Raw genomic sequence first — 12,279 nt, 5'->3', positions numbered from 1 at the left:
AATGCCTGAAATTTCGGCAGCATACAAGGCATGTTGCCAAAATATCAACCCAACTATACATTCATTCTCCTGTTTTTTTTCCGAGGAATAACGCTAATACCACTGTCTAATCTTGTGTCTGTTGATATAGAGATAAGTCAACTGCGATTTCCCTGCGGAAAATCGTCTAAAAAAAATTTGGAAAGAAAAGTCTTCAGACAAAACATTCCCAGAGACATGGCGTTTCTATCTAACATGTCCATGCATGCGTCCGGACCACCTTTTAAATGTAATATTTGATGTCCTGAAGCGTTCAGTCGTTTCTTTCAGAAATGTCATCATTTTCGTCTACCCGTTGACCACGGCTTAGTATTAGCGACCGGGCCGCGACTGCGAGGCCTACAGAGACTGCAACGCCTGGCGTCGAGGTTTTGTTGCTAAGATTTGCGAGCGCGCATGTTCAAAACTACGTTACATAAGTTGATCACTAGTGGATTCCGACTAAATGTTAAACATTTCCCGACAGACATGGCTTAGCTATGTTAACACAAACTTTTGACTCATTTCGATCTGCACTCTGCATTTGCGGGGTGCTTGGCATTTCTGTAGAACCCAGATAAAAATTCTGATAAAACTTCTTAAGTCTATAGAATTAAAAAGAGCTTATTAAAACGTTGTAAAATGAAGAGCACGTGTGATTTATTTTTTGCAGTCGTTTCAAGCAGTTTATTTTATTCAAAGCATCCAGAATTGACCTTGCGGTAGCTTCTGGCTTCTTTTCTGCTTCTGGTAGCTTCTGGCTTCTTATAGAAAGTAAAAATAAAAACATGAAAACATACCCACATTAAGAAAAAAACATACCCACGTTCCGATGATTTTTGGCGGGCCTTTCACCACCAAAGGGCTCTTGCCAACCCTGTATCCCCCCCCCCCTTGCCAAAACTTTGGTTGCGCGCGTGGTACAGGGCTGCAGGACGCGAACCACGCGACTCTCTGGGTACGCCCACTGACCACGAGCTATACCGCGAAAGGCTGGCGGCGGCGGCGTCGTCCTGTCGGATCTGTGACGTCACCCATCCTCCCTAGGTCACGTGCGCCGCCACGCCCCCGCTTTCCCGGCGCGCGCGCGCAGCCCCCAACCGAAATAGCGCGTTTTGGCAGTGGCGGCGGCCGCCTGCGCAGGACCGGCTGCCGTTGGGGGGGGGGGGGGGGGCATGGCAGGGGCAGCCGGGCGCCGGCAGCGGCAGTGTCGACTTCTGGCTGTGCAGAGGGACAGCTCGGGTCGTCGCCGCGCCGTCACAGCTCCGACCGAGGGCCTGGCTCAGCATGGTGAGTCCCCATTGCTTGACGATCGTTTCTTGAGGCGGATAACATGGAGTTATTCAGGCGTTGGCAATAACCACGCTGCCGCATGCATACGCTGATAAAGGGGAAAGGAGCGGGACGGAAGGTCACTGACTGATTGCCGTCAACGCTGTAAGCGGTTCGCCCCATGCTGCGGTTCATAAAACTGGTTCACCGATCAGTTTGTTCTTATAACCCATACACGCACCTGGTAGTCATCATCACGTCGCCCCCGTGTGCTAGCAAGCATAGCGGCAACCAAAGGAACAGGACATTCTATGAAAACCGCCGGAGACAAGAATACATAATGCGAACAGATTGTGCACACGATGCAGCAGGCTTTTTTGTGCATTCTTAGGAATCAGCGCCGTCGCTTACCAAAGCAGGCATGCGTGCGCCTGCATTCATTCATGTCGCACCGAGGACATGGCCGGCAACAGGCTAACAGATGTGTGGGCGAAGCGCACTGATCTTGAAACCCGAGCCGCAGTGGCTTACCATGACTTTGTTTTCCTTGCGCGGCTTCTGTATCCACCTAGTCAACCCAGTCTTTGATGTACGTGATCAGGGGTTAGCTGCGATAAATGTGATACAAAAACTTATTTCAATGGAATCTCGGCACTAGTAACGGGACGCAGCCCGCAGGCGCCCATCTATGAACTGATCGTCCATTGTCCTCACAGCGTTACAAGATGGGGCCTGGGGCTGCTATAATCGATGGAGACTGTCCACATTGCGCCCGGCTATGCCAGATTCTAAGTAATGAAGGCACCAAACCTCAGTTGCCTAGCCTCCGTGGTCTGGCGATAAGAGAGCGGTGGCAGAATCCCCCCCCCCCCCTCTCGCATCGAAGTGGGGTTTAAGAAAGCATCGCACTGGTGTGAAATTCAGCACCATACTAAACATGTCATAGGGATTGAGTCGCCAAAGCTCGGCTGGTAAATCGACAGCGGCTTCAATGTTTATGATGTGAGCTAGAATTTCTCAACACCGGCAAAGTTCCGCATTCCCAGAGTCATTCCAATCTCGCCAGAGCTCGCTGTTTTTCATAGAACAGGCTGACACGAATAGGGGGAGCTGATCGATGCGACCCCCTTCACTGGCAATGCCACGCTGCAAGTGATGGAGCGCGGCGGTTAACGTTTTTAAACAGGCGTGAAGGGGCATGTAGATCGGTCTCAGTGAGGTCTTGCGATTGGTCACAAGGCTTGGTCAAAGACCAAGCGTCCCGCAGTCCTGCTTCCCGGGTGTGCATACCAGTATTTACAACGCCGTGCAACACAGGCTCTAGCCTTGCGTAGTTGTGAGTACATTTGTGCGCGTTTAGGTGTGATGAGCAAAGCTTATTGATGTAGGCGTTCCATGAATGTAGCAGCGCCGCTGCTGCCGTGACTGCCTTGTCGTGGCTGGCCGCCGTCGCTGCCGTGGCCGCCGTGACCTGCGGAGGTGTTGGCTGCCAGCCAGCGCTTAGCTGCAGCGGCGCGCGCAGTCTTGGATTGCGCGTGCAGCATGGACGTCAGCCATAAATTAGGCAGGTCCATTAATTTGTCCGGTGTTTGATACCATCCACACGAAAATAAAACTCGCGCCTGCTGTCATCTCGGCCACCTCGCACCGTATAAGTGCGTTTTAGCTGGCATTCTCGGAGGGGGGGGGGGGGTAAATGGAATTTCTAAAGAGGAGCGATCCGCTTTTTAAGATCTTGAAGCAAGAATCAGAGATCATGAAATGAGCTCACTTATAACTAATGGTGTACTTTTGGGTGGGAAAGACTGCTCTACAAAATGAAATTTTTGTTTTAGGTGAATATGCCCGCTCAATGCGTTGTCGTTTGATTACGTCATCGCACCTTGTACAGCAGTCATTGAGAACCATATGACGACCGTCATATTTGGAAATCGTGCTCGCGAGCGCCAGGTTTGAACAAATTGACAATTACATTTGTCTTGTCTTGACCATTCCATCGCCGAATGAACGATGAAATGGCATGATTGGAGTGAAGTTATCATGACGATATGGATGCCTGGATGACCTCGAAAAAGTGCCTCCGAAATCGTCCGCACGTCTTCGCGGGTGTGTAGCTCAAAAACCAGAGCGACTTAAGCCTTAAGAAGGACTGTGAACTGCACGGAATAATCTTCAAAATGGATATTTAAGTTCAAAACCCCATACAAATGTGCAACACTCCCTTCAAAAGTAGGATTCAAACCATTCAACACTGGAAGCGCCTGGTCCAACGTTTATCCCTGTCTTCGCAAATCGTACAACATTCGTCCATCAAGCCTCGTTCACGACGGCTCACGTTTCTAGCATGCAGCTAGCGTAGGCTGCCTGCACATGCGTACAATTCCGATTTCAAAACAGAATAGTGGCACGCTCACTGGCTTAGCCTGACACTGTTATGACCAGAACTGTGCTGTTATTGGCGATATTTAGGCGCATTTCGCGACCATGGCTAGTTGCCACGCATGCATTGTGATGGTAGCTGCCGCAAGTGGGGACCGAGGCAGGTACTCGCCGCTCGCCGCTGAAAGGTTTGTCGTTAGCCACGTGTGCGAACACCTGAGGCCAGCTGTCGTGCTTTGCACGACTGACAGGAGTCGCTCTTACATCGCGAAAGCGGGGTTTGTCGAGCGTTCTGGCTTAGATTGAAGGCCTGGCCTGGCAAGAATTTGGCGGAAACCGAATTTGCGATGCAAGTTGTTAGCGATGTTTTTGTAGGCTATGAATGTTTTGTACCTTCCGACTGAGTGCAAACTTTGATGTAAAGGCATTAAATTTTACGAGAAAACCATCTTTGAGTTAAAGACGCAGAGTGTCTCACCATTTTCCACAGATTGATATGACTTTGTTGATGGCCTTGACTGTTACGGCATGACAACTGCCCAACATTTTACCTTTAACATGAAATGTTATGAAAGGAAGACCCTATATTGTACGACGAATGAATGTGCAATTCTGTTATGTCCATTGTAGGAGATGCGACAAAGATATAGTAGGTCGATTAAATATGACAGCACCCTCCGCTATAGCGTCGGGGCAGCGGCAGTTGAAGAAGACGTCAGCTTGAACTGAGAGATGCTTGTAAAATCATAATTTTCACTTCATTATAGGAATGATTCGTTCTCAAAACTTTGCTTAGACTCTTAGAAGCCAAACTTGAAATAAAAGACAAAAATTTGTGAGAATTTTGTTCCACATTGTCCCGTCCTGAATCCCGACCGTGGCTGATCTCCGCCGACTGACTGGGCCGCCGGCGGCGATCTGTGCGACGTTGCTGGGAAAAACAGGCACGCCCAACAGCGCTTGGAAGAAGGACGCCACAAGTATCAGCCCAGCAGAGAGGACAAGTTGGCGTTAAAATGCATAGGAAAATACTATCTTGCTGAGCGCTGGGAATGCATAAAGTGCACAGGCTTCTCTTCTAGCACGGCTACTGTTTTAAAGATAACAGCAGTCGTCATGGGAAAAGCTGTGTATTGCAGCCATGCAAGGGAAGCGAGCTTAGTAACAGACGGTCACAAACACCGTCTGCAGCGCGCAATATAAACCGGACACGGAAGAGGGCGCGGACGGCTCAAAAGCTAAAATCGACTCAAGATCTGTAAAGCTGCTTGCACCGAGGATGCGGTGCCGAGCTGACAGCGGGACCGTACACCGGAGAGGAAACGGTGATTGCTGGGAGGTGGCGGTGACGCCACGGCACGTGACAGCACCCGCTGCACAGCCTGATGGTGACGCTGCACGCGGCGCGTGACAACACCCGCGCCCAGCCCGACAGTGACGCTGCACGCGGCGCGTGACAACACCCGCGCCCAGCCCGACAGTGACGCTGCACGCGGTGCGTGACAACACCTGTGCACGGCCTGACAGTGACGCTGCACGTGAGGCGTTGACGTCAGCTCCGCGTGGGCGCAGGCGGTGCGGCCCGGAGCGCGGCTGCCGAGCGCGCGCCGGGCCGGCCGACAGCCACCTGTCCGAAGACGGCCGCCACCACCGTCGGCCTCCGTTCGAGCGCCATCGATTGCTCGGCGCACGCACGCGGCGGCGCCTCCCCCGCTGTGCGGCGACAGCGGCGCGCCGGGAATCGATGCCGCCGTCCGGCCGGCGCGCCAGTCTATAAGAGCCGCCGGTGACCCACGGCGGCGACCTGAGCGAGTCAGCCAGTGGCCGGAGCGGGTCGAGCCGGTGGGCGAGCGAGCGGGCCGAGCGTGTCGTCGAGCCGAGTCAGTGCGCCTGTCGAGCCGGCGAGCCGATGGCGTCTCACGAGGCACCCATGGCCGAGCGGGAGGACCTGGACCTGAGCGGTGTGAAGCTGGAGGAGCGGCCGATCACGGGCGGCGTTGCTGCCCGACGCAAGGAGGAGGTAGGGCCTGTAATCCGGGAAAGGAGGCGACTGTGCCTGTGGGCCGGGTGGGCAGGATGCGGGCCTTGCAGCCCAGATGGAGAGGAGGCGGGTCACGTAGTCCGGGCGGGGAGGAGGTGGGGAGATGCGGCCCACAGGCCAGGCTCAGAGAGGGCAGAGCCTGCCATCCGGCGGAGATGGCGCTCCCGAAACCTTCTTCGGAGAGTGTCCTCTTCCCGAAAACTGTATTTATTTGGGTGGCTAGCTTCCTCCACCATTCGGATGTGACGGTGACGACATAAATGACAAGCTGCTCAAGATTATTACGGCGTCCGCCGATTTTTGAGTATATTCCACCGAAGTGTATATAAAGTAGATAACAGCCCGTTTTGTGCATCAATGGTGATCACATTCAGTTTACGTTTGATTCGTATGAACGTACAGCGGTGGACACAGGAACAGAGCGTGCAATTTGTTTTCCACACCATCTAAGCCAAAGGCATTGGGGAACAGAGCAGTATTTCCGCCCCCGGCTGTTCGAAGCTTTCAATCAATGCAATCCATTCTCGCAAAACATATGGCATGCATCAAAAGCGAAGCTGCGTGTTGAGGCTACATCAGGCAGTTAAGTGGAGAAGCTACGGCGGAGAGGTACGACGGAGAGGCTACGAGGGGCATCTGTTTCGAGTCCTGCTCTCGGACAACGCTGTCTTTATCATGTATGATTATTTCGTAATGGTGGCGTAAAGCTTGTCCATGATTTTAAGATGTCAGGAACGCATATGGAAACAGAGCTGGACAATGTGGATGAGGGAAATTATTTTGATTTTATGCCGTTGAAAGGAATTTTCCAGATGTAAAGATATTGAAGTAAACATCAGATATGCTGAAATAAGCCCACCTGGAACTAGCGGTATACTTTTAAGTGCAAAAGACTGTATAAGACAATACAATTTCTCTATTCAAGAAACATGTCCCACAATGTGTCGTTGTTTGATCACGCTAACGTACCTCGCACTACATTGAATGACAGCCAATTGTCGGCCGTTAGATCTGGAAATAGTGCTCACGGATGCCGGATATGAACGACTCGACAATTGTACATTTATTGGCGTTGATCGTCGCATGGCAAATAGAATGGCGGGCTCTGGATGACGTTATTATGACGCCATGGATGCCTGGGTGACCTTCAAATAGTCTCTCCGAAATAGTCCGCACATCTTTTCGGCCGTGTGCTCAGAAACTGGAGGGGTTCGGGTCTTAAGAAGAGCAGGGTTGTGAACTGCACTGAATAATCTTCAACATGGTTATTTCTGTTAAAAATGTCAAACAAGCGTAGCGCACTCTCTTCAGGGCCTGTTCGATTTTTGTTTTGCTTTTTTAGTTGCATGACATTTTTGCGGATATTTTGGTGTATGTACGATTATATTCTGTAGCTATGCAACCATTTTTGTCATTCGTCTAACAACGATGCAACAGAGACTAAGTGAAATAACTAAAGAAGAAAGCATCACGCTCACGCTCATTATGCTTTGGTAATGCCTGAGCTGTGCGTGCTGGCATGTATGCCGACATGCCGACGTGCCGACATGCATGCTGACATGAAAGGTGACGATGTGAGCCCTTCGGCAGGAAGCGACCTGATTGAAGCACGTTGAGGTGATGGTAAATTTAGCTGATGGTCATGTTCTTACCGCATGTGCCGGCTCGGTAACATGTAAACCATCGTGGCCCTGTCAGCATTGACATTTAAGACTTCCTAAACGATGAATAAATGTTGTCAAAAGTAGCGAAATAGAAAAACTGGTGAAGTAACTCAGCCGAAAGTGTGTTTGGTTTTCACGTGGTAGGCCCGGGCTTGATTCTCAGCTGGTCGCATGGCTCATGGAGTCTGAGCCCTTGATGACCGCTGCTGTCGTTAGTTTCACAAAAAGTGTTGCGCAACGACATGCGCCACGTGACCTGTAGACGGGAGGAACACCACAAAAAAGAGGATAATTTATGCATTAATAAAGCTGATTCGTATCTACCTAACACGGCCGAACTTCATTTGTTACGCTTTGGTATGACTCGTATGTCCTATGCGAAGACATGATACAGGCAATTAGGTCTGCTAGCACTTGGCTCTTCCCACCCCATAAAATGCATCTGAGTGATATTCTTCCTCGTTTTGATCAACCCGAATTTTTGTTTTTTTGTTGTTTTTAAGAATACAAAACAGTGTTATATGTTGAATAAATTTCGATTCCCACGTGTCATGTGAAGAACACATGAAAGTAAAATATCGGTTTTTAGCGTATAAAGTCTTCTGAAATATTTGATAGTTTTCCATCACGACATATTTAATACTCTCATCATTACAATATCTGGTACACATTCTTTGATGATAAAAGCTGTCGGGTACCAAAGTGCACTACCCACGCGTCCTGACCTGGGCAGCAGAATGTTCCACGACTAAACTGCGATCTGGTTCCCACCAAGCGGAGCGTCATCAAACCGACTTCAAAAGTAACGTCATACGCTGGATCTTTGACTATGTGTCGACGTAGATTTCCTTCCTTTTCTCGCGTGTGTGTGACGGAATTATGCGTCTTTATGATGCGGGGGCCTCTGGGCTCTACAGATTATCTAGGATATTCTTGCTAGTATTGATACATCCTTTGCATGTGTACTGAATGTCACTTTATGTCCCCACATGACCATGCCTTTGCAAGTCATCGCGTTGTATTGAGAGTACCTCGGCGCCCGCACGCACTACCATTGACTTTTCTTTTTGGGAAGACGCCAACGAGACGTTGCCTGTCGTTGCTGAAAAATGGCATGTTTAATTTTATTCTCAAACCTCCAACAGCTTATGGGATGTACCACAGCGCCAAAGATGGATACTACCCACACAGCAACAGCATCATTCCGCCTGTGTTGCTTTTATGGTATTCGGTGGAGAATGCTGTTATAACATGGTCATGGTCGTTTCCATTCCATGAATGTCTTCAGACCATTACGTATTAAATGTCAATATGCCTACCAAATGGTCGCTACGTCATGCAGCTCGATGAAAAAGCTGTAGTATCTTCGTGTGGCGAAAAAGCGGCTGCCTTACAGAAGCTTGTGTCAGCCGCCCATGCGGGTACAGAATTGTCTTTAATTGGACCTGCAATGTGAAATTAGTTTTGAGCCTTCGCGGGGACCATTTTCTAGGGTACGTGCGCTGTTGATTGAGTGAGAGAGTGGAGTTCGCAGTGAGCCATTTCCGGTGAAAACTACAGAGACTGATCCTGAAAGTAAGTAGTTCACTTCGTGCATAGTGGGTGGCTTTGGAATTATTTGTCATGCACTACTTTCAATATGAATGTCATCATGAGATAAACACCTTTACGTAACCGGTATCAACATTTGTCCAGCCAAGTGTTAGGTGCTTACAAACGTCACAAGATGCAAGTGGCAGCTGTGATTTATTGCTCTAAATCTGAACCACAATGGCAATAAACAGTCGCCAAAATGTTTAGAGGGCTGTAGCCCCCGGAAGTCATGCTCACCAGAGGGCTGTGACGCTCGCCAGAGGCCAGTGGTGGCGTGCGTGTGCACCTGGAGTGGCCGGAGTGGTGGCCGATAGCGTCGGGCACGCCGGCACGCCCCAGTGGCGTGCTCGGTGCGGCCGCGTCGGCATCCCGTCACCAACCGCACCCGCTCGTCGACCATGGGCGCCGGCCAACTCGGCGGCAAGGTGGGTCTGGCTTGACAGCTCCTGCGCCGACGCGGCCGGCCTGACCCCCGCTGTCTATGGGGGGATGGGGGGTGGGCTGTTCTCCAGTATGGGCCTATGGCCAAGATAGGAAGATGTCGGTGGAGCTGCATATGTTAATGGGCCTTGACCCCTGTCTTATTTGTCTCCCTCAATGTTGCATTGGACCAGGGGTGTAGTTTTGTAAAATAAGCTGGTCGGTTGAAAAGCTAAAGTGACGAAACAATTGTTCAAAATGACGCCAACGCCAACGAGCGAGTTTCTTCCGAATTTGATTCACTTCCTTGGAGCCTTTTCTTATCTTTTCTAAATAAATAGGAAAATTCTCCCTGGACGAGCCCACAACAAGCGCTGATAACTCAAACAAACGGTAAAATGGTTATATTGTTTACGCACATTTTTCTATCAGCTCTTGATGATGGGTATGTATAAGAATATAAGGGTATGCATGAAGGTATGTATAAGGGTATGGATGTATGTATGAAGGCATGTATAAGGACAAAAAGGCCCGACGAATAACATATTTAAGCAGTTTGCATTCGGATGACAAATTTCATAAACGTATAAGAAACTATACGCATTTTATTTGCACGTGGCTTTGACGCATAAAGCATTTATCGACGCTTTTCACTTGTCATTGACTCGGAATTAAGATTTCAAACGTGTTGCTTCTGCCGTAGAGTTCATTTCCCGTTAAGTGTATAAAAGTTTGCGACGTCTTTACACAAGTTATCTTAAGTTCTAATTCAACTTGTCGTACCGAAGCATTGTTTTGCGGCTTCATTTTTTAAAAATTGTGATGCTTCTGTCCGATGTATTTATATTTCTACAAAGATATCCCAAAGGCTTTGCTACGGTGGCGTTGGTGACGTTTGAATCCAAGGTGCCCGTTTGGCCCTCGCTAACCACGCTACGCAGTGATTTTCGTTTATATCCTTAACCTACCATTAAACATGTCCCCGTTGTGTGCATTGGTTGTGTTTGATAGCCTGTTTTTTAGTAGCTAGTTCATCTGGCTCTAAAGACTCCTTTGAAAAACTACATTAGTTGGTTCAGGGCAGCCAGGAATTGCATTAGCATAATTTGATCCCAATCTGATGAGTGAGCGTGTTAGTTCGCCAGCTTATTTGTCTGTCTGAGGCGCGCTTTTGCACTTCGCCTCTCCATCCTCCATTGCGTCTGACGATTGGAAAATGGTGCATTAGGCAATGTAAGTAAAGCAGCATGTTGATTTTAATGGTTCGAATGGTCTCTGTGTAAAGCATATCGGCTCCCAGACAGTAAAAGCCCCGTGCAAGCCTGTGGCTGTGGAAACCATGTTTTCGCCAAAATCTTGAATCGCAGGGTAGGAAATGGCGGGGAAAAATCACTCAGTTGTGTGAAACTTTTAGGCCTCCAGGCTGTGGCCTTTTAGCCAAATAACAACGAAGAAGGAAGTCTCTAGCTCAGTGTCCGCAGCGCCCTCAGACCTATTCCTGCAACCAGCTTTAACCCGCATCCCTTAACGAAGTGAAAGTTTAACACGAGTTCGGGTGGGGGTCAGATCGACCCTCCTCAAAGGTTTTTCCATAATAGTTTCCGAACGGCGCAGCGCAGCCGCGCCAAATTTTGCCTAGCTGTAGACAATTGAATAAAGAATCGTTTGGTATCAAAAATTTAGATGTACCTTGTAAGGTTGTTGACCTATGGCAGGTCAAAGTCAGACCATGGTTTCATGGAAAGCAACTTGTAGGGAATCGTTCAATCTGATGCAACAACGGAGTGTTGGACGAAGCCATACATCTTTGAGATGCTTTCTTAGGCAATGCAAATATTGAGTGACCAAACTACGTTGACCTTAGGTCAGGTATGAAGGTCAGACCAAGGTCAAAACCAACCTGTTTTTTACTCTATGGCCTACTGCATGGGGTAGTTTCTGGTGCTCATTTCGAATTTATTTATAGCAGGAACCGCTTTGTACATCTTCCTTGGACTTCTTAGAGGTCAGAATAGGTCATTGACATAAATGACCCAGGTTAGCATTTTGTTTTTAGAGACATATTGTGTAGCGTAATCTTTGTCGCTTATTCAAATGCAAAACTCAGAGCAGTCTCGTATGATTTTGGTCATCATGACCTCAAACAGGTCAGACAAGGTCACTGACCATGAATGAGCATGTGAGCATCTGCTTGCAAACAGTTAGCTAGGTTCTGGGGGCACTTTTGAGACCAACCTGGAGTTTGACCTTGTTTAACCTTACTTGATCCGAAGGTCATAACTTAGGAACCTCAAAATTTGACCTAAGTGAGTTTACGTACAGGTCATCACACCCTGTAGATTTGGTGTCTCCAGCTTTCTTAGTTCTTGAGATCTTAGGGGGCTCAAATTGACTCCCCCACCCGAGCGAAGCCGGCCACTCGGGCGCGTGTTAATCGGAGTCATATCAGTTCAGTGACTTTACCTGACGTTTAGAAGGTCAAGGTGACGGAAAAATTTCGCGATAATTTCAAATTTAAAGAATGATTGAGGTCATTGTAAGTCGTTAATCTCCGCTGACCCTAGTGAGGCTCAGCTAAAACACTTGCTGACGTACTCGCGATCGAAAAATTTGAAATGGGCGTCAAAATCTGCTACATACAGTAGGCATCGTTTTATCACATTATCATCACATCCTTATTTTGTTCAGTTGTGAGACGACACAGCCTGAACCATACTTCACTAGTGATAAGTCATTGGGTTAGCTTAATTACTCACACAAGTAAGCATGAATCTATTCCCTCGTTTTACTTCAAAAACGTTTTTGATCTCAGGCGTTACAACGTAAATCAGATAAATGGCTAGAAACGTGAGCACCTTTTCATAAAGAACCTTTCACGGTGGCAGTTTACTT

The 12,279-nt window shown here is 48.7% G+C and overlaps 1 protein-coding gene across 3 annotated transcripts in view; it reads left to right on the top strand.

Annotated features, from left to right (window-relative positions):
* The first annotated feature begins 1,196 nt into the window (after positions 1-1,196).
* LOC119105839 (solute carrier family 2, facilitated glucose transporter member 1) overlaps positions 1,197-12,279 on the top strand; it is a 41,345-nt gene continuing 30,262 nt past the window's right edge. The window contains exon 1 of one of the 3 annotated variants that reach the window (XM_037229392.1): positions 1,197-1,308. In XM_037229392.1, coding sequence (XP_037085287.1) covers positions 1,306-1,308 — 3 coding nt within the window. In that variant the 5' untranslated portion in view covers positions 1,197-1,305. Of the gene's footprint in view, positions 1,309-5,456; positions 5,690-9,243; positions 9,393-12,279 lie in introns of those variants that run through there. The other 2 variants (XM_037229388.1, XM_037229390.1) reach the window with 2 other exon arrangements.

This window comes from Pollicipes pollicipes, unplaced genomic scaffold (assembly GCF_011947565.3).
Source record: "Pollicipes pollicipes isolate AB1234 unplaced genomic scaffold, Ppol_2.1 Scaffold_6138;HRSCAF=7277_pilon_pilon_pilon, whole genome shotgun sequence".
In the NCBI taxonomy this organism is placed as follows: domain Eukaryota; kingdom Metazoa; phylum Arthropoda; class Thecostraca; order Pollicipedomorpha; family Pollicipedidae; genus Pollicipes; species Pollicipes pollicipes.
The sequence above is the reverse complement of the archived record's forward strand: the minus strand, read 5'-3'. Positions and strand labels throughout refer to the sequence as shown.